Here is a 23,085-nt window from a genome sequence, read left to right as displayed (position 1 = left end):
AGACCACCTAAATAAATGTTGAGAGGAGATACATTTACTGTGCACAAATACCCAGAGGTAGAAATAGCTGAGGAATGGAAACGACTATTTAACTAAAGGACGATACTGGTACAAGAACAGATGGTTATAAACTGCCAAAGAATAAATTTAGACTGTAAATTAGACAAAGGTTTCTAATCAGCAGAGCAATGAAGCTTTTAAAAAGCCTTTACAGGGACCAGGGGCAAAAAAACTGCTCTAATTGAGGGATAAAGGTTCATGTATTTCTGAAAGGTATTATGAAATATTGTACCCTACCAAAGCACAGCACTAGAGGCAAAGACTCCTGAGGTCCCGTGCAACCTTCTGCTTCTCTGCATGTCATAGGAAAATCTGTTCATTGCAGCTCCAACATATCAAAGCACAGTTATGAAATACCTTGACTTCCCAACTACAAGTACATGGAGAACCATTCTGGATGGACTCTGCTGAAGGGTGAAACAAGACAGCTACTAAGGGAGGGACTCTGAAGTAGCCAAACCTGGGAAAAAGGTCTCAGCTGAATTTTTATCTTACTATGAAAGCCAAAGGCAGGGGGCACGTGCAGACAGAACACGTCATCTCCTTTAGAACTCACAAAACTCTTGAAAAATCCCAGGGGCTTCTGGGTTCAGAAAAACTTCTCAACACATTCCTGCATTCCAGACAATCCTTCTCATGAACACCAGTCATTAAAAGATGCACTTTTGTCTTCTAACAATACAATATCTTTATTAAAAGATATCTTTATTTTTCTCCCTCCATTATTTTTTTCACAAAACACAAGGACAGAGCTCAAGATTAACAGCATCGCTAGAAGTATTATTATTGCATATTGTCTTTGTTTTTTATGAGTAGGACACAGTCAAGTCTTTTGCAGGCCCATAGATGGTTGTAAATGTTTGATCTTTCTGATATGTGTATGTGACCAAAGTATTATAGCACAGCAGGAAAGTAATTTTCATGGACTCTGAGAAGTACTGCAGAATTACATGGCTTGACCTGTTTGCTTCATTCCTTATGGTTGCATCATGTTTACTGTCTGGGTACATGCCACATACAACATTTAATCATTATTTTAGCATCAAAAAGCCCAAATAAAACAACCCCTCCAAAAAAAAACCAAACAAAAAAAACCACACAAAAAACCCCCCAAAACAGTGGGAATTTGCAACAAAGATTTTATCTCATCTAGCAACTCCCTCTTGACAGCCATTCCTATAGTCCATATTATCAGGGCAGTTGAAGATACTCCACACACTTCTAGCAAAAGTGTCTGGAAAGCCCTAGACCCTCAGCAGGTGTTCTCGGGGATACTCAGTCAACAATAGGCCAAGGAGAAGTCATCTGGACAAGAGCATTCCTGAGAAAGTGAGGAAATACATAAGGTACTTTTGTAGAACATAAACTTCACTGCTTCTTCAGAAAATCTTCAGCTAACTGATGTAAGACAGAATATGTGGTTTCCAGTTGCAAGCTCTGTCCTGCTGGGCAAATGACAAGACCTCCTAAATTTATACAAATAACTCTAACCTCCTAAATTTATACAAATAACTCTAACCTGACTTACTGTTTCATGCATAGTACATGCAGAGGCCATATTCATTACTATTACACACCGCCTTCCCCAGACTAAGACCATGTTCACTGTGACCAAATCCTCTGGTGATGGGAAGGTTCTCAGTTGCATGCCTGATTAAATGCTGCCTCCCAGAATTCTTGGATAACAGGAATTAAATTTTAATGCCCTTAATCTAGTTGACACTTTTTCATAAGCTCTTCCTCCCCTCCTTCTCCTGTGTTATAAATGACCAATTACCTAATCTGAGGTAATGCAGGCTTTGGTCAAGGCTAATGATGATGCGGTGGGTGAGATCCTACTTGCAGCAGAGTCCCATTAGGAAAGGTTAATCACCTCCAAGCTTACAATCCCACATTTTAGCTCCAAACAGTAAGGAGGCAGAGAAAGAGGCATCCATCACATTAACCAAATAATACAGCAAATGCCTGGCACTTGATTAGCAGTAGGGTGCTCTCCTGACAGGAGGAGGAAGACTTTGAAATTAAGACCAAGAGTGGCTCTCCAAGGTTGCTCAGGGACAGAAATCCTCACATAAGAAGTAGGGAAGGGAAGCAGCCCCAGCTAACACTTTGGATTTGTGCTTCAGAAGAGAGGTCTGTATCAGCCCTGAGAACTAAGTGCATTGCATTGTGTGTGATGTTACCCTTTCAAGGAAGCAAAAATCTTGTCTCAATGTAGGAAGGAAACCAGCTGAAGGAAACCAGAGAGGAATAGTTTCAACCTATGCAGACTGAAACAAACCTCCAGCTACTTCATGTTATTGCATACTTCCAAAACTTCAGGAGCAGCTTAGGTAGTGGTGTAGTGGTGTCTTTTCTCTACATTCAGACACTATCCAATCACTGTCCAATATTCATCAATAAAAAACATTTATCTCTAGTGAAGCTGGAATGCACGTGCAACATAGAGCCAAAGGGATTCTTTGCTGCATCAACAAGGCCTAACCCCGAGTGGCTACACCTGCTTCTAGAGATACCTAGAACTAACCTTCATGACAGGAGGCTATTTCATTTCTAAGTCCTTACTCAAAGAAAAAAAATTTCCTTTATGAACTCACGAAAGGGATTGACGGTGGGAGAAGCAGAGACATTCCTAGAACTTTTGCCTTCTGATTGACTACACGCTGATACTAGAAAAACAGATAAAAACTTTTGGTATGGGTTTTTTGTGGGGTTGTTTTGGGTTTGTTTTTTTTGGGGGGAGTGCATGTGGGTGTTTGGTTTGGGTTTTTTTTTTAACTGCTGAGATCTTTGAGGGGTTTTTTCTAGAATTGCCTTATTCATTACTATTGTCCATGACCATTAAATTTCCTTCATTTAAACAGTGAAAATCCTTCCTTCTCATCCAGAGATGCTCCCAGAAGAGTGAGAAATACTTCAGCTGTGAGACATAGGCATTGCCCCTTTACTTCTGTTTGTCCTAACATATATATATTCATGTCTCCAAGTCACCTTCCTTGTTGGATCTTCTCAGCTGTTAAGGTCCTTCAGCATCCTTGCCCAGATGATAAAATGTTTTCCTATTCATCATGAAATATCTTACAAAGTCTATTTATGCAATCATGAATAGATACCCTGATACCAAAAAAAAAAGCTGAAATAACTTCCCCTGAAATTGCTAACATGTATGGTAGCAGATAGAAAACAAGTTTTTTTCAGCTGTGTTTAGTCATGATCAAATTTAGCCTTTTCACAGTTCTGAAGCAAGCTGACACTAGTGAGTGTTCCATTTAGTTTGCAAAGTAGGAGGATGTTTCCATGCAGTCTGAACTTAATCTTACTTAAACAATTTAGTGCTTTCTTTACCAGGCTTCTCTCTAGTGCTGATCAGTAAATATGAAAGTTTTAGGTTAAATTCTTCTGAAGCAGAAAGGCAGACAAAAGTAGCAAAAGAATCCTCAACTTGGAATCTGAACAGTGAAGCAAACACTTCAGAAGGTAACCCTCCACAGCTACCTTATGAAGAAAATGCCTGCTTGAACTGCCAGCAACTTTAATAGCTAAGTGATGTATTGTGAAAAAATATGAAAGAAATCCATACAGACAGCTAAAGCAGCAGGCAGAGATTTAAAATTTGATCTGAGTGATCTCTTTGCAAATCTGCAGAGTGTGTGTAAGATCAGCATTAGGCACAAGAGAATAAGAAATCTAATTCGGGAATACGAAATTGGTTTTTTTGAAAGGGTTTTGGAAAAAGCTTAGAAACTAGTCTTTCAAAAGCTCCTGTCCAAAAATTGTTTTGAAATTCTTTTCTAAGCACTTAACCCTTTATTTTACCAGAATAAACTTTATTTTTTCTTCTTCTTCTTCTTAAAGCCTGTCTTAAGATTATTAATGTGTCTTTAGATGAACTGGCCAACACCGAGAATGCTTGTTTTAAGAACCAGTGATAAACTTGCACTTTATGCCCATCTAACTTCACATACATACTTTCAGGTTCTCAAGCTGTGTTTACAAAAAATACTTATCAGGCTACATGCAGGAGACTCAAAAGGACCTAAGATTATACCTACTTATGATACAAACCAGTGTAGTTCAGCTGAGCTCGTGAACAGATGAACGGATATAGCAAAGATACTAACACATGGATTGCAGCAGTTCAGGGGAAGGCCTTCACAACATCCCATGGATACTAACAAGGAAAAATCTTGGTCAGAATTTGCTCCCTACAAATTGCAGGGACAGGGCTCTATATCTTCCATGAAGAAAGGAAACAGTTCAGTGAAAACCAGCACTATCATCACACTAAGAGACAAAACTTAGATTTCATCAGAGAGTCCAGCAGAACTCTGCCATGGGAGACTTCCTGGATCAAAAGGAAGCAGACAGATTTCTTGCCCAGGCCAGAAGGTTCAAGGTATAGGAGGACTGTGGGCCTTGCTATGCCCTGCTTCTTCAGGCAGACAGTCATTTGCCTTGAGAAGTTTTTTCTTTTTCTTTGGTGTGTGAAACATAAGGTAATTCTCAGGTGGATTCATCAGAGTTGTTCAGAAGTCTCCTTGGATATTACTGCAGCTGGTCACTGTGCTTGCTAGTTTATATTGCCCTGGTGAGTGACTGAAATATTAGGATTTATGGTATCAAGGATTTTCCTATTGCAGTTAGGAAGAGATACTTCCACTATCAGGTTTATAAGTTCTTCAGGTGTCTGAGAGCATCTGAGCTCAATCTTTGTTTTCTGAGAGGACTAGCACTACCAGAACATCAAGTCAAAACCTGCAATGGGCAAATACTAGAGATCGTGAACAGTGGCTCAGTCAAAATTTCCTGGTGGATTTCCAATAAAAAGAAACTCCAGTTTTCACAATTTATTGGATAGCATTTACTTACCTAAACAACACAAAAAACTTCTTTCAGATTTTGACCCTTCTTCTGTGACGAAAAGCCCTATTGAGAGCCAAAAACAGGAGAATTGTTCTGATGTTGAAGCTTTTCCTCAAGAACTTTTCGAGATTTCCTTGCAGTTCTTGAAAACAGCCCCCAAAATAATCTATGAACTTGTCAAAGTGGAATGGCTGTTATTTTCTCAGAGCCTTAGCCAGATTTGAAACAGAGGAAGATAAGTAATTAATCCCAAACTAGCTCATCCTCCCCACCAACTTCCTAACTGCCTTTTGAAGAAGCAGCTCCCCTTGACAGAAGTAGTCTCACTACCTGCTGTAGTTAGCAGTTCCCAAAATGAAAAGACAGCAGCAACAAATGTCAAAAGAAACGGAGTCATTAAATGAAATAAATAAACAAACAAATAAACAAAAACCATAAGCAAACAAGGACCAAGGGAAACTTTGCTCCATGCTTAACAGTTTAAAAACTCTGTCCCCAGAGAATTCAAGCCCTTCTGCTCTGATCTGTCTTCCTGCTGTTTTAGCGTAAGCTCTGTCGACTCACAGCTGCTGCTCTGTGCAGGCCTTGGGCTGCCTACAGAAACAAACACATGGAAAAGATGGAGAACCCTTTCCCCCACTCAAATAGTAAACCCCAAGTCAGAGAGAAGACAACAACACAGAAGCAAGTCAGAAGTCTGCATTAAACCAGTGATGACAAAAAGGGGCAAAAGCTGTACTTATCAACCTAACAATAGTAGAATCAGCTATTTTCCATACAGAACAGACCCTGCTTTGTACTAATCTACTTCACCCATGTCCCTGCTTTCACATTCAAAATGCCTTCAAGTTCCTGGTGCATTGTGACCCAGTCTGGTCTCCAATGCTCAGTATAATCTATATGTAGTAAACATGAGTCACTTAATTGGAACAGCAAGAAGAGCTCACTTACTTGCTAACATGCATACTTGTGTGGAGAGCAAAGGAAATGTCACATTGTACGCAGAAAACACCCTCACAGTGTTATTCATAAAGTTTTGGTCATACTTTTCAACCCCCTATGCCTCGAAGCCATAACTACCATACCAAGATAATACATCCCTAGATAAGGAAGACTTACAGACAAAAACCTATCAGTGCAGCCTGGCTTTTATTGTTTGGTAAATTTTCATGGCAGCAGGGGGAGGACACTGAATGAGAAGTGATGAGAACCACCACCTCTGAGGTTAAAAATCCCTCTGGTGTATATCTGATCATACTCAGAAGCGTTTCTGAAGTTGTATATTGGTATTAAAATTTGAGTAAGAAATTAGAGAGGAGCTTCAAGCATCGGAACAATTACTAGCAACTTCAAAAACCTTGCTTGAGGTATCCAGATAGGAAGCTTCTCTTTGCCCTGGAGAAGATGCATGACATGGCATTCACACGCCACAGCTCACGAGGACTAATGGCTGTTGGCAAAAACTGCTGCTCATCCAGAATGTGTCCTGAGCTACATGAGTAAGAAACAATCCTTATACAATGATGTCAGCAATGTAGTTAGATGCTAAAGTTCCAAAGTCGATTGAAATGTAACGCCCATGAAAATTGTAAGCAGTCCATTAGGAGTCCTGCTGAAACGTATTTGGGTATTTGAAATGGAAAACTGTTACTGGTTTGCCCTGGAGTTGCAGTTGTTCCATATTAATCTGGACCACTTATAAGGAGTTAAAAAGTGGCAAGGGTCTCAGCCTCATTTAGGCATGAAAGGATTTTGTACATCTTCTCTACTAATCACCTACACACCACTTATGGGGATTTGAGACCAGAAATTATAAATCAAGAATCCACTCTCAGGCAGCAGAAAACCAGGACAGTGCAAGTTTGAGCTTTTGAAAAATGCTAAGAACAAAAGCGAGAGGACAAGTGAGGTTAGACTGTTCTTTATGGAAGCACGAGGAAATGAGAGGCAGAGCTGTGAAGACACTGAGCACACATCTACAACACACAAAGATAGGAGTGATAATCAAGAAGCTAAAATGGCAGACTCCAAGGTCATGCCATGGACGAAGACAACTGTTTCCGTAAAGAAAGAATCTGTTCTGAAGAACAGATGGAAGTTCTTTATCCATGACTTCAAAAATAACTAATGAGTCACTTCTATTACTTTCCACACTGATAGGAAACTCACTTTAGTGACCTAATCAGTTTGTGAAAAGTGACTTTCCTTTTTTTTTTTCCCAGAAGTGTCTTTCCACCTTGTAGCAGAAGCTTGGTGGACTTCAGCACAAGACTCAAATGAATAAACAAATGTAGAACTAGTCAGACCCCTGCAACATGCAGACCTCTTCCTAACTCAGCAGGCTATCAACATGGAACAACCACAGACAAGACAACACAGTCTCAGCTCTTCTGTCTGCTATTTAGTATGGCTGCTCTGAAACTCTGGCATCTTGAAGAAGCCTCCGGATGGTGACCTAAACCCCCTTAAATCATGGCAAAGCCTCAGGACTCAGTAAATATCAAGGAAGATGTAAACTGCAGAGGACTATACAAAACCTTAGGTGATTTTGGAAAACCTCTTTTTGAGATTAATTTGGAGAGGAGAAAAGGTAACTGGAAGATAGAAATTATTTCTAACTTCATTTCAGGTTTTCATAGTCGAAATACTCACCAAGGGCCTGGGAAAAGTCAAGCAAAATATGTCCAGGGTCTGTGGGAACACAGCACCATCTTGTGGAGTGAATGGAAGAAGTATAAGAAACAAGGAATAAGGATTTCAGCACTTCAGACATCTGCAGCTTGGCTTTTTGACAGCCTGTTCTTCTAGAAGGTTAACAAATCTCTCTATCGAATTTGTGCTTTATAAAAAAAGTTCACTGCAGATCTATAAAGAACAAATGAACAACAAACAACTCCCTATTTTTATCTCTCAAACTCATCACCGTTAACATAAACACTGGGGGCCTCTTCATAAATAGAGTGTGGGCAGACAACCATCTGTACTGAATGTTATTTGCCAGCAGGCCTGGCACAGCTGTGAGCACCCTATTCTCACAAGTGTGAATCTCCTGTGCTTAAAGTGGGCAAAAAAAACAAGTCTCTAAATACTAAACCTGCCAGGACTAACAACCTATTGTTCCACCTATTTAGTACTGGAAAAGAAAAAAGCCCTTTAGTGAAAAAAGGAGAAAAGGAGCTATTCAACCCTTTTAAGTATTTGTTGCCAAATGTGGAGGTATGTTTGCAGAGCATCTGAGAAGGAGAAACTTAAGTTAGCCAGCTGGTTCACATCTTACTGGTCATAAATAAGGATGTCCAGGCACCACTGAAAGCATGAAGACTTGATTAGTTTCTATTTCATTGACAGGTAGAAATTCATATCTGCAATAGAAAGCATTAAAATGTCCTGGCTTCTAAAGGAGGTAGGCAAATACAGGGGTCTCTGTGGAGGAGGATATAGCTGCTCTTACTTTCAGCTCCATCTAAAGTATTGTGCTATACCTAGCTCCACTTCAGCAAATACTTCAAAGATTTTTCTTAGTTTATCCTGCTCTCCAGGATGAAAGATTTTTAAAACATAAAGCACTACAATATATTGTCTATGCATTTTGAATAGATATCATAATGAGTTTAGCACAGGTCTCTCAAGTGTGATATTTGGGCTAAGTACGTTCTCTGGTGTGCCTAAATTAAGTTTAAATTACTTGAACTATCGATATTCCACGCACATGAGCTACCAGTAGCAATTCTACAGCCAAGCAGGGATCTCTCTGAGGATACTTCGCTTAAGACAAAGCACAAATTCATGTTTCAAGTGTCCATCAGAAGTATCTCTATTTCAGTAAGGTGAGGTAAGGTATTAAAGCCTCTAACCTCTTCCAGCTGGGACAAGTGCAGAGTAAATTCACTACTGGTAACAAGTGCAAAAGCATGCAGAAAAAAAGGAGAAAACAGACCGGTGGTTTGGGGGAGTTTGTTTGTTTGTTTATGGTTGTTTGGTTTTTTTATGACACTACAAATACCTAATTCTTTACGATTTGTGCTTAACAACAGGAAGTATAGACAATTCTGTCTAACCTCAGTTTCCAGCATTCAAATAACTATAACGAGATGAATACACAGGATGTTCTCCATGCTACAGCACTATATGCTTCAGCATCATATAGCATGTAGGATTAATATGGTGCCCTACCTAGTTTAACATACCATGCAAATGTGCACAACTCAGCAACAGTTCAGATGGGTATTTCTGGTATCTATGCATAGCAACTCATCTACCAGATATATATTCTGCACAGCTGACAGTATGGTTACAAGAGCTCAAAATCATGCCCCATTAGGTAACCTTTCATGTTTTCTGAAGTCAAATATTATGCCCATTGACCTCAAGATATATACTGGTATTTCTCTCTTTCACAGACACCTACACTCCCTCAACCAGACTTTCTCCTATCCCACGTCGCATAGCCGGAGCGCCTGCGACCATTTGCCAGCAGTCAGATTCACAGTCACTGCTTCTGAGAACTTCTGCCCATTCACACAGAGCAAGGGCTCGAAAGCCAGGTCTGCTCAGTTCATTCTGCACTGGTAACACAACCAGTCCGGTGTTACAACAGCAAAGCAGAAGAATGAGTCTTTGCTGATGTCAGCAGTAGCGCTGCCTTCTATAACGTGCTTGGATCCATAATCTAAACCCCAGTGCACAGGCACTTCTCATGACAGTCTGCATTTCCAAGTGAAAGACACCTGACTGCTGAAGTCCCCAGCAGTAAAAAGAAATACTGATATTAGCCATCTCTTCTGCATTTTGTGGTCTTCAATTATAAAACTATCTGTGACAGATGAACTCTTTAAGACACAGATGTCTCCAAGGGACCTACAAACTGCATGATGGATGGCTTGTGATATTGCTATCTATCTTCATCATTTGCCTGAGATCAGAGGGCAGAATTGTAACAGACAGAAGGTCATTTAGTGAATCTGAAAAAGGAAAAAAAAAGAAAAGAAAACAAATATGACAGATAGTTATGGGAAGCCAGCAAACCTGACACCAGCTTTGCTGTGGTCAAGCAATGCAATTAGGTTTCAGATCAGAGACAAGAGGAAGAACAGAGCTCCAACCACAATTCCTTCAAAATAAACATGCCAGAGTCTCTTTGGAAGAAAAATATGCTTATATTTGGCAGTTGTATTACTAAAGCAGAGTCTAGTCAAGACACTCTGGACTAGAGGTCAGTTATGTTATTTGAGACAGTTACTCAATAGACGTGAGCACAACTACTCTTGGGATGAGGCTTAGAGACATCTGAACAAAAGCACACTACAAAGATCAAACTCTGTTTTCCTAGGGATGGCGGAATTTTCTACTCTCTTTCCCCATCCTGCCCAAGATTACCCTCTCAAGTACCCTGCTGGCGACTGAAGCATCGGAAAGGCATCTTCCAGGCCAGGGAGGCCACCACAGGCCCATGCTGCTTAACTCCAACACAGAAGTCTGGGAAGAGCCTCAGGAAATCACAGCACAGCAGCTGATTCAATAATAAACCTAGGCAGAGGAAGATGAGCTAACTTAGGTCAACACTTCTAAACTAAGATTAATTTTCTTCTTTCTTAGGTTTTTAAATGTTCTCTGCTAATATTAAAAATAAATTCAACCTTTTGATGCAGTCAATAAATCCTGAAATTTGTTTTGAAAATAATGAAATCAGCCACATCCTGCTTCCTTATTCCTTCATTTTTTTCTGTTGAGTTATTCTAAGATTTTCACTGAAATAGGAAAAGTTTTGCTTGCCCTAAATGTGCAGTTTTCACTGATTAAACTACCACCCATTAAAAATTTTCACCAGCACTTTATGCACCCAAGAGATTGAAATGACATTCACAGATTTGAAAGCTTTTTCTTCTGTGGACAGCTGTTAGCTAACTGGGGTTTCAGTTAACATTTACACCCCAATGGAATTCATGTTATGTAATTATACTTGGGATTTTTAATGAAAAGTCTATTTCCTTCCATCATCAGAGAAATTCTTTTGTGACCCAAAATCTCTAAGGACAGCAAAAGGGAACTGAAGTCCCAGACTCCACTCCTGGTGTTTTCGCAGGCCTTGGATGTCAATACACAACGAAACACCCCCACAAAGATAATGAAATCCAAAATATGCTCCCTTGCACAAAGCTTGTTTCACAGGTACCCAAGCAGCCAGTTGCAATCTGCTCCTCAGGGATCATTATTAAGATAACTTTAGTCAAGGTTTTTCATCTAATCCCCAGTGTTCTACAGCTGAGATTATTATACCAGCTCCTGAGTAACAAGATTGCAACGTAATAAAGGTATATTCCTATATACAGCTAAACTCCAGTGGAGATCAATAGGTAGCCTTCTGTCAATGACAGGAAATAATTAGTACATTAGGTAGTCTGGATAGTGAACAAAGAATCTCTTTCAAGACCTCTGACTTCTCCTGCCTTTGTTTATCTGTTAACAATTTCCATTGCAAAAAACAGAGTAAGCATAAAAGATCTGTCTCTCTCCCTACTGACCCCAGCCTTGTCCCTTAAGTAGCCCCAGACTTAAAGGTTCAAAAGCCAGCAAGAAGAAAAAGTTTAAAAATTGTAGCACTGCCTGAATCTCTCTGTACATTGGCATTCTCTTAGCTACCCACACCCTGTAAATATTTTATTACATAGATTTGTCCACCTAATGACTGTAATCTTAAAGGCAGCTTTCAGTCTAAGATATAAAAACATATATATGCGTCTTAAATACAAAACAATTAGACATACTTGATATGTGGACTCTGAGAATCCCATGCCAGATTTTGATCTGCCAATATGGGCATAAATCTCAAGTTACCTCACTGAAATTAAAATACTTACTTTGTATTTATAAATGCTACCACAAAGACTAGCCCATAAAATACAAAAGATCAATCTTTGCCTATTTATTCTCACCCATTAATGTAGGCTCCTCTTTGCAAACTGTTTTCTATGTAGACGGCCTGGGAAATAAACAATAATCACCTTGAGGACCCAACAGGAATAAGAAGGCAATATGGTGTGTGCTGCAGCAGACAGCTCCACGCTGTCTAGGAAAGCACTAAGTGAACCCTACCCCATCTCATCAACACCATTACACTTCACTTATGACACATCAGACAGAGCAATCACTTAAAAGCACAGATATCTAACTCAGTTGGGTACTGCGAAGATGGGAGAGCACACAAAACCCAGCTGGGGCAAAAAATGGATTAAAAATTATTGCAAGTCAGAGCTTCCATGCAGGATAGTAGACTCAGCATGGGAATCACTTTTTCATAATCCATTCTGCCAGTTACAACAGACTCATAGAGGATTGGAGGCAATGATCAAAGTCAGCTGTGCTTTCACCTGGACTGGTGGCTGGGGTATCCTGTTGCAGATCAACAGCAACAGCTGAAAGACAAGCTGGATTTTGCAAGGATTTTTTTTCTCTTCTCTGCAAAAGTACAGGTATTAGCTGCATACCACATGGCACTCAAAATACCTCATGCTGATGAAACCATAGTTATTGTGAGATTATTGAAGTATTTGGACAATACAATTGAGGATAAAAGTTTCACAGCATTACGTGAAAAAAAAAAATCCACTTAAAATAAAGGTCCTCAAGCTCAAGATGACTTTTGACCATAGAATCCAACTCTAGACACATTTGTCATTATCTTCCAAATTTAGTACTCCATCATCTGTGGAGAAGCTGCTCTAAGAAGAAAAGAATCTTTAAAGAGTAAAATCGATGGTTGAAGTTTGTTTCAGTGTTTTCCTGAGTTTTTACATTTACTGCTTCTTAAATATAAACGTGCAGGATATTACAAGGAAAAATCTAAATCTAAAATTAATCAAATCCTTGTTACACTTGACAATTTCGAGCACTTAATTTATTATCTTACATCTAGTTGAAAGATGTGCTTAGAGATCATCATTGACAAATGGAGCTTGGGGTAACAGAACAAACAGAGGCTCCTATTCTGCTGTGCAATATTTCTGCTACTGCCATCAACTTACATCAATGTCTTATCAATGCTTACACCCTGGGTGTGCCATTACAGAAGGAACCGTTTCAGAGGTCAGCTTTTTCATGGGACAAAATACCTAGGACACAGTACTACTCACTCAGCTAGTTTTAAGATGAAAAGTTATAATTATTGCCATGACTACCAAAAAGTATCACATTAAGAAAAAAATACTGTCAGAGAGAACAGAGATCACAAGCAACACAATTATCGCAAAAGCCTTCTGTGACATGCTTATGAAAATGGCATAGCTGCTGAGCAGTGTCAGGAAGAGAATTAACTGAACTGCTCAGAGGTTGATAACAGAAGCTGTAATCACTCCCACCTGTAAAAAGTCCCTCTCCTTCCATGCTATTGAAGTCTGTAGCATGGCTGGACCACAGCTTATGTGCTGACAGCAGGCAGGTGTGCACAGATATCAGTGACTGATTGCAGCTCTCATTCTAAATGCTCCTTCTGCCAAGCTGTTGAAGGAATCCAAATTAAATTACTCACTAGAGACCTATCTGCATTTTGGGGATCACAAAAGGATAAAGTTGGCTAGCTTTCACAATTAAACACTTAAATGACATTGGCTAGCTTGACATTAAACATTTTTATGTCGGGCACCTTGAGAAGCTGGAAGGGGCAGATGAAGCAATTCCAGGAAGCACCTGTCACTCAAATTCCCTCTTTCTCACCCAAACAGGGACGCACAAATTTCTCCCTCTAATGTTGACAGCACTGCCTATTCCAGATGACTCCCAAAGGGAAAAAGGGGCAAACAAGCTCTTGATCTGCAGTCTGATCTGATGTTTTACAGCTTTTACTTAGGGGCAGGAAAATGCCTTTCAGTACACTGAAAAGCAATGAGCATTCTTAAACCACTGAAGTGCTAAGGCAATTATGTAGTGGGCTATTACTAAGCATCAGAAAAGTGCATGGTGCTTTAATAAGAAGTAGCACCAGATCCTTGCCCTAAAGATGTTACAGTTCCTGAAGCTGCAGCGTAAATGAAAGTAAACAGTGGTAAGAAGGGTGAAAGCAGGGTTTATAACCCAAATCACAATGGTACAATTTACATCATGTACTAAAGCACACAGTTGCATTTCCCTTCCTTTTTATCCCAGTTCTCAGAGGATAAGGTCTTTCACAGTCAGCAAACACCAAAGGCTTAGGTTAGGAACTGGAAATGAGCCATCAGCCAGAAAACACTAGTTATAACATGTAAAAGAGCACTAAGTAAGCAAGAGCAAAGCATGAGGAGGGAAGCAAGAAGTAGGCAGAGTGCCTGACCTGCTGTAATGAAGTATGATTCACTCAAGATAAATCGGAGGTGACTCTTGCTTCATGTAGGGCGGATGTCTCTGTAGTATCAAAGGCAAATCCCTAAGCATGCTGATATTTAAACAGCTGACTGGTTTAGCCATGCATGCCTAATGAAGTCTATGCAGATTTATTTTCTACATACTAGCAACCTCTTGCTCTCTGACTCAGTAAGTGAGTAAGCTGGGCACATTAGAAACAAATGGGTGATAATTAAACATGAACAATGAAGAGGGTTCTCTAAGTAAATCAAGCTGAGTATGCTGGCATTGACATTAAAGGAGGTCATGAAGTCTGGATGGCCCAGATGATGAAAAACAAAATACTAAGGGAGAGGGAATAGGGTCGATCCCCTGACTGGAGGTCTGAATCCTGCCACAGAGAGCATGAGCTTAACTGCTCAGTGGCGCAAAGTAAATTTGGAGTGCAAATGGCTCATGAACACAGCAGAATAAAGCATAAAGTAAGGGTTACTCATTTAGCCATTTCCCCTTCTAGCAGTCTCTTCTAATGACAATTCTGCCACGCTATTTAAGCAGGCATGAGGGAAACTAGTTCTGCCACTGCCTTTTTGCAACCTAGTTTACAGACAATGCTCCAGAAGCATCAATACACTTAGGTACTCATTCACTTACTTAGTAGAGTGCAAAAAGGAAGGGTATTAATGCAAGAGGTATGAGTCTGTTCAGATATCCTTGGCATCTCACCTAGAACACACATGTGGCAAAGAGGCCAGCTTCAGTCTTCCTCAGTTGATCAAAAATACTTTGTGCTTTACTCTAAAGTATTTGGTTTAGACTTTTTTTGCTAATTTTGATATCCTTCCTTTTAAGTCAGGGGGGAAAAATGTCTTGGCTAGAAAGCATCACTGTGATTACAGAACTGAAGTTATCAAAAGCTCTTCTTGTGACAGTGCTAAATTAATGAATAAACAAGTAAAATCATCATGACTCCCTTTCCCTCCAGTCCTTCCCTCCTCCAAATGTGATTCACAGATTAACAGTAAAAACCCAGAGTTTATAAATAAATGAATAAATAACCCCTCCAAAAAGCCAATCGATAGTCAGCAGATGGACTTAACAACTGTTCCAACAAAACAACAACAACAAAAAAAGCTGTTTGAAAAGGTGTTTTATACTCTGCTGGAACTAGTCATTGCTGCAGGTCATTGATATTTTACAGACAGCCTCCATTAAAACTTACTTGTTTTAGCCTGGCAATTTCTCCTGGAAAGCTTGACCCTCAGGGTTACTCATCTGCATGAGGCAGAGTAAGAAGCAGTGTTTTCTATGATCTAGTTTGACATACATATACCACTACCATTAGCTAGATTGCCAATGCCTCTTTCTATGCATTCTCTCTGTGCAGAAAAGAAAATGTAATTGTTTGACTAGAGAGAGAAGAACATGAATAAGTTAAAGAATCTGTAAAGCTGTTCATAGGACAACAGCTTAAATACAGGTCATATCTCAGGTAGGTTGGAGTGCCTAACTATCGTGTTTGCATCTTGTATCCAGTTTAGGAACAGTAACAGGATGGAGTTCACCCCAGATGCAAGACACTTCATTAATGTTGTGGGTTAACTTCTAATACTGCTACCTTACATGTTACACATTTCAACAGTTATTCCTAAATTAATTGCAGTATACTGACTTCCTACATCCTAGAGTAATACATAAATTCTGAAAGCAGGTTGGAAGCCCACAATTATTGAATGTGATGCTGAACTGATTAAAACATTTCCAAAGACTGAAGAATGAGGAACAACTTCAAAAACCAAAGAACAGACCTTAATGGCAAGGGGAATGGAACCAGCATATCCCAAATGATACCATCAGTTCTATTTCTGCCTTCCTTTACAGGTGTTGGTACCAGCCAGCGTACAGGGCAAATCCTTAAATTCACTTCTGTACAACAGACCTTCTCAAATAAATTTGAGGACTTGGGTGCCTGGGGGGTTTTTCTATGTTTGTTTGGGTTTTTTTTTAATATTGGTACAATTTTACAATAAGGAATGAAGCATATTAAAACTGAATTTATGCCCCCATAGCTTCCATTAATTTCTTATTCCAAGGAATCTTGATTTCTACAGTGTAAAGAACAACTAAAACATAGCTATACAACGTATAAAATCAAAGGCTTTATCATAATTTCAATGAGAAATTTAAGTCCTCATCTTATTAAACAATACTGGTGAATGTATAAGTATGTCTATAGGTGTACAGCATGCATCTATGACACCTGTGCTTCCCCTTCATCTTTCAGGAACAGCAGTTCCTAGCCAGTTACACCTGAATTATGAAGATTAACAGTCCAGTCCTGAGACAAAAATTAAAAAGCAAAGACATACTGGTGCTCTAAGATTTCCTGAGTATTGATAGGACTAAATATCTTTGCAAAGTTTACCCCAGCAAATAATTTAAAAAACCCAAACACAAATCACATCTACTAATAATTAATTTGGGATAATCTAAGGAGATCATCAAGAATAATTGAAGAAAACACCATAGGTCTCATTTATCTGTCTCAGAGGCACTGAAATATTCTGCATCAAACACATGAAAATTCAAATTTTCCAGTATGGACACTCAAGTTGATTAATAGAAATGAAAAGGCAAAATACTTATAGTAAGACATTCTTTTACTACTGTTTCCATTGTGCAAAACTAGACCTGTTCTATTTACTTCAATACTCCATATTTACATCAGTGGGAGACCACGAGTTGCTCAGAAGGTAGAAAAAGCCATCTACTAAATTAATAGAATTAGACTGCTGGGGACAAAAAAAAATTCTACCAAAGATCTTAATGCATTTCTAAATAAAAGGCTTCAGGTTACACAGAAGGTATCTCCCCCTGCCATTATTTGCACTAAAATCCAGTCTAAAGAGTATTTACTTCAATTAACATACCGATCTCTGTACTTTCATTAGACTTGTGTACAATAGGAATTAAGCCTTATCCCTCTCCACAACTCACAACACTTCCTAACTGTATCAGGAAATCAGGAGTAGAACTCTGTTTTCAGTGTCCTGATACATGACAAAGAAAAAAATAAATAAAACAAAACCAAAACAAAACACAAAAAATGTTATACGCACTTTTTGAAGATCCTGGTTGAAGTCCTGTTGTCTTCCAGGAGGAGTCCACATGACTTACCTTTCCAGATCATTTTGAAACCCACATCCTCCTGTGAGCATTTCTAAATCAACAGCCAGGCCTGCCATTGAGAGACTGGCTACTACGCTGCCCACATCATGCCCACTCATATCAAACTCTCCCCTCTCTGCTCTGCATGGTTTCCAGCTGACAACTTTAAAAAGCAGCAAGAAATGCCCAATTACAGACACAGGAACCTTCCTGATACTTCAGAGCCTTCTCTAAGTCATTAGCAACAGCTTAACAAGGGCACTGTGACATTCTAGAGCTGTGAAGCCAAACACATTAGAAACAAATCTATATCAATAATATCAGAGATTTCCTGGATGTGCTTCTTTCACACAACGTTTGTGTGCTATGCTTAGCAAGTCTAAACTGAATGACTGAACAAGTAGTTTGAGACTGGGAAAGCGAGTGTCCAATTGACAAAAACAAAACAAAACAAAACTGCAGAAAATTGGCGCTAGATCATGTGACTCCGATATGAAACATTTTTTTCTGGACCCAAAGAAGTAATTCTGAATTCCAAAGCATCCCAAAACACCAGGCATGGCATTACAGTCTATAAACCTGCGTCAGCAGTAATTTTTTCATACAGCCACTATCAAAGTACGAATGTTGATAGGCCTTTCCAATATTTGTTTGGGAGAACTGTGATGGGAGAAATGGGAGACCAATGCAGGCAACACTACAGAAACTACTCAGAAAAGCAGGCTTTTTAGCCTTCAGAAGAAACAGACTGTCACCATGTGCTAAACAGCTTGTCATATGTGCCATCAATTCAGTCACATCTCAGACTTTTAGAGAAAGGGTTGCAAATACGACAGTGCTGAGACACCAATACTGAGTGAACTTTGCTGGTACCACCAATAAATTTTACCACCAATAATGAAAAGCAGCAGCTTCTGAGCTGCAGGTGGTCAGAGTGGACTGTAAGAATCTTCTCTGGTTTTAAAATTTACACACACAATGAACCAAATTATTGAAGCCTACTATTGTGCTTACTACAGCATTCATAATGTGCTCCTTTGTTCCCTGCCTTGGAGCAGTGAGGGAGAAGGGGACTGTCACCCTAAATAACAGTAGGCAGACAGTAGAGCTTAACTGATCTGCTCCCTCCAGGCAGGAGTAAAGGCCAAATCATGATGAGCAGAGGGAATGTCAAAAAGCTGATTATCTGCCCCCTAAAGGAAGATTTAAGGGTTTTATTCAATTATTTTATCAGAGATCTTAATAACAATTGGCCAAGAAGAACATCCAACGTTTTGAGATAAAGCAAATCAATACGCCAAGAAGCCCAACAGTGCTGCCATATGTTTAACTGATCACTGGTTTTAACTGAACATTCTAGCAAACAGTATCCAATACTTCTTCTTAGCATACAGCAGGTATTTCAGCAGAACACTACTCATTTTACAGGCATTCCATATCTTTTTCACCAAGGTTTGAATAAAAATATCAAAGCATAATTCAGTACAGAAAACCTAGCCATTTTTTACCTATGTAAATATTACATACAGTATTCCTGGTTCTTCTAAACCAGGAATTCCGTTAACATCAATTACCACCACTGGCCTGGTTGAGTCGGCTTTCAAAGAGAAGAAAAAAACCACAAACAAAATCAACACATACCGAATTGCACATTTTCATTTTAATAAGAAAAGAAAATAACCTGCTGTATGCTTTATACAAACTTTCCAGGAAAAAAAAGTTTGGTTTTGACGCTGGTAAAGTTGTATTGCAATTGAAAGAATGACTCATCATGTGTTCTCTGTGCACCCAAATGTCAGAATTCAGCAATACAATGGAAAAGTCTACTTACGGTCGTTACACTGGCTCCCAGAATATGAAGTCATGGAGCAATCACATGTGAAGCCTTCCCACTGCTGATTACAGATGCCCTGATTCGCACAGGAATCTTCCTGGCAGGTAGTGCTTGGTCCTGGAGAAGGGATGACAAGAAAAGGGTAAAATAAAGGTGAGAGAATCACTTTGGTCAGGCCCACGAAAGCTTCAATTAATCACTACCATTACCATCAGGATCCTCATGCAGAAGAGAAAAAGCACTAACCAAACATTCTTCCATTCCTGGACATGCAAGAAAATCAGGAAGAAAGAGCACAAAGACAACTGCACACTTCACAACAAAACAGCAATCTGTAACAAAGTGCAAGAAAGAAGAGGGAACAGGAACATATTCCCTCTTACACAGGCCCAAGTCATATGTTCCAAGCTTGCTCACAGAAGTTTACTATAAAATATGGTGTGATGCAAGGATAACAAACATGACCAGGTTGTCCTGCTTTCCCAGAAGTTTAATCCCCTGGTGGAAACGAAGGCTAGGAAATGAGCCCACGAGCAATGCTTCATCCTACCCAAAGAACCCCAAAACTGAAGTTTTGAAGCCTCAGCTGGCTACAACTTTGCTTTATAGCTGTGAAGAGTGGTATTACATAGGTTCCTCTGGAAACACGTCAACAAAGTCCCCAGAAGGGCATGACATTAGTCCACAACACTTCTCTATTCTGGAGTGGTTTGATGCCTTTGAGAGAAGCAGAGAAGGAAGCAGTCACTACTAACAGAATAGCCTTTCACTGTTCTGTGATTTGCAGCTAACAGTTGCTATCCTACTCAGATAAACCTTGCAAAGGCAAAATCCAAGCAATAGGCAAAAAAGTGATCTTCAGAACAGAGGGAATCTGAATGACAGCTAGTATGACATCCACAAGGAGGTAGCTGGATTCTGAATCATCTGAGCACAGGTGTGAAGCTGCAAGTCATAGATTACAAGAACATGAGTTTAGAAGTTACTTCCTGGGAAGGTGTTTTATCTTCAGCATTCTAGACAAAGGTATGCCACTCCTGTTGTGCAGTACTTCAAATAAAATGTACAAATACATTTGACATATTTACTATTCTGTATCCTGCAAATGTTGGAAAAGAAGAAGAAACAAAAGAAATAAACCAGAGAGAAGAGGATCAACTGGCTAGGCTGCTTGAGACCAGTTTATTAGCCACTTCCAGTCTAGGACAATACCACAAGGACAAAGAAAAACCACTGTTCAACCCCTCCCAGCATCTGTCATCACAGATGACAGCAACTCCATGAGGTTTATCCTACTCTTCACTCTTATTTCTTCATCACATCAACACTACCATCGGTATTATATAGATGAGATAGGACAGACCAAAATGGAGACAGCATTTTCAAATATCTTTAGCTAACATGAAACTCTTCAACCTCCATCTGACAACATCCATAATGATTTCACTGAAGTATTCAGTATTTCTCTGGTATTCAGATTGTGTACCTGGGCACTTCCATATTTACAAGCCTTTGTAGAACTCACATCTAACTGGAAGCCTCATGTCAGAACATGATCCTCCTACAATTGAAAGACCAAGCCAGGAAGGGACCATCATAACTTTGGTGCCAGGTTCCTGCTCTTCCCACCAGATCACCTTTCCCCTCTGCGAGAACAGAAGAGGTGAATTTCAGTAGCTTTTTAGCTATCTGTGTTTCTTTGCAGGATATCTCTCCTGCAATGAGAAGGAATGTGTGAATCAGTTGGCAGAGTTTCACTTAATGTTAACAAAGGCATGAGCTTCTTCCAAAATTTATTACACTATTAAAAAAAAAACAAACCTACAAAACTCAAAACCTCTAGGTAGAAGCATAAGTGTGGGTAACAGAAGAAAACAACAAAATCTCTGAAAGAAAGTTCACCTACTGAAAAGAGGCAGCAGCAGCAGCCACAGCAAGAAAACCCCATGTTGCCATACTGAAGGAAAGTTGAGCAGCATTTTTCAACACTTTTCTCCTCCCCTCCGCCTCTTCTTTCCACCCACTTGACTCTCATTTGCAGCCATGTAAATCCCAGTGGTCTCAGTAGCACAGTGTGAAGTTAACAGATCACTTCCAGGATTACAACAGAGCTGACAGACTTTCCAGTGTGGGCTGGAAGGCACATGTATGTACACACTTCCCTCCTGCCTTTACTCTTGTAAAAAATGGGTATAAATATATAGATACACATGCATCAGGTGGTGATCTGACACTTGCTTCAGACTTACTCTGGCCCAGCAAAAGAAGGGAGGACATTTAACAATCTGAAATAGAATATTAGTTGTCATTTTGCCTAAAATGTCCATGGATAAGGAATTCTGACGATTCCTTATCTGAGGATAAGGAATGACGAACTGATACCTCTTCCTGTACATCACTATCCCACCATCTAATCTCTAACCACAAATATGAATGTTCTAAAGGTATAAACAAGCAAGTTATACACATATATTTAAAAATAAATCCAGAAAGTAACTGTGAATCTATGCAAACTTGATACAGTATCGACTGTAAACATCATTATATAGAAGCAGAGCAGAACAGCATTTTCAATGACAATGATTCTCCACTCTTCCTACACTCTTCTTTAATCAGTAACTGGACTTGACAATGGGCATATCCTTTGTCTAGGTGCCCCAAGAGAAAGGACTCTACTCAAGGAATAAGGCTGCATGAGGCCTCATACTTGTGGCTTGAGTTGTTAATAGTGAGCAAGTCCAGAGAGCTGAAGTACTTGAATTCATGGTCAGTATTACGGTTTCTGAATTGTATTTTACAGTAACCAACTGTGAATATGGGAACAGCACTTTCACAGTAGCCAGAGGGTAAAAAAAGAAGAAAAATTAAAAAAAACAATAATGAGGAATTTTAAAAGCTTGACATTACCACAAGGAAGCTTGAAGCCTGGTCTGCCATCTTTAGAGTCAGCTGTGATGGCACAGCATAGATGTTGGCTATTACATCTTGCCTCACTCCTTAGTATTATGGGCCATTTGCATCATAAAAGGACCTTTGTCTCAAAGAGTTCATTTACTCCTACTGCTTACAGTCCTTGCCTGATGTCATAATCCTCCATCTGTGGCAACAGAATTTTGATCAGAGCAACTAATAGGGATGTCACAGGAGATTAGGATTTTGGATTAGGGAGCAAAGCAATAGAAGCACAGGAAGACTTATAAAACATGAAGATTGTGTTACCACACACATGCCCTTTAGTGCTAACAAACAAGGAAAGAAGATGACAAACAACTTATATATAAAGCAGCAGAATTGTTTCTAAATTACTGCTGCCATCAGGGCTAAGGTCTATTTTTAATCTCATTCCTTTGACAACACTTAAAGAAGTCAAAGTATTTAAAAGCAAAGTTTCAGAACCAGTCTTCACATGATAATCTGAAATACCTCTGATTTTGTTGTCTGTTTGTAGTTGGGCTTGGCACATTGCCTTCTTTATGCCACATGTACAGTGGAGAGGAGAATGAGTGGGCCGTAGGTATAGAATCAAAGTGGAAAAGTCCTCAGTGCAGAAAAGCATCCCTGATAGAAGGGTGACTTGCTGTGTCTCATCCTGTCCAGACTAGGCCTACCAACTGAGATGGCAAAGCAGAATTCTTCAACTATGTTCTTTTGATCTTATGTCTGCATCTCTAATTTTTATTGGAACAGCTCAGTATCTGAGGACTTGGAGGATCTGGGATTTGTTGCACCTCCCTCCCTGGGAAGGAGTCCAGTACTACACTTTTCTTCAAAGTTACCTATCCAGATGTATTGTTTGTTTATTTTACTACTAAGTATTTGAAGAAAATCACCTTAGAAGACTATAA

At 39.5% G+C, this 23,085-nt stretch overlaps 1 protein-coding gene across 13 annotated transcripts in view; it reads right to left on the bottom strand.

Annotated features, from left to right (window-relative positions):
• The window catches only part of LOC108505488 (neurexin-3), a 915,200-nt gene that overhangs the window by 412,690 nt on the left and 479,425 nt on the right, over window positions 1-23,085 (bottom strand). For all 13 annotated transcript variants that reach the window (XM_017831536.1, XM_017831535.1, XM_017831539.1 and 10 more), the window contains one exon: window positions 19,238-19,357. In XM_017831536.1, coding sequence (XP_017687025.1) covers window positions 19,238-19,357 — 120 coding nt within the window. The remainder of the gene's footprint in view (window positions 1-19,237; window positions 19,358-23,085) is intronic.

The sequence above is a fragment of the Lepidothrix coronata genome, unplaced genomic scaffold, assembly GCF_001604755.1.
Source record: "Lepidothrix coronata isolate B3197 unplaced genomic scaffold, Lepidothrix_coronata-1.0 Scaffold192, whole genome shotgun sequence".
NCBI classification, from domain to species: Eukaryota; Metazoa; Chordata; class Aves; order Passeriformes; family Pipridae; genus Lepidothrix; species Lepidothrix coronata.
Note: the sequence above shows the minus strand (reverse complement) of the source record. Positions and strands in the feature narration are given on the sequence as shown.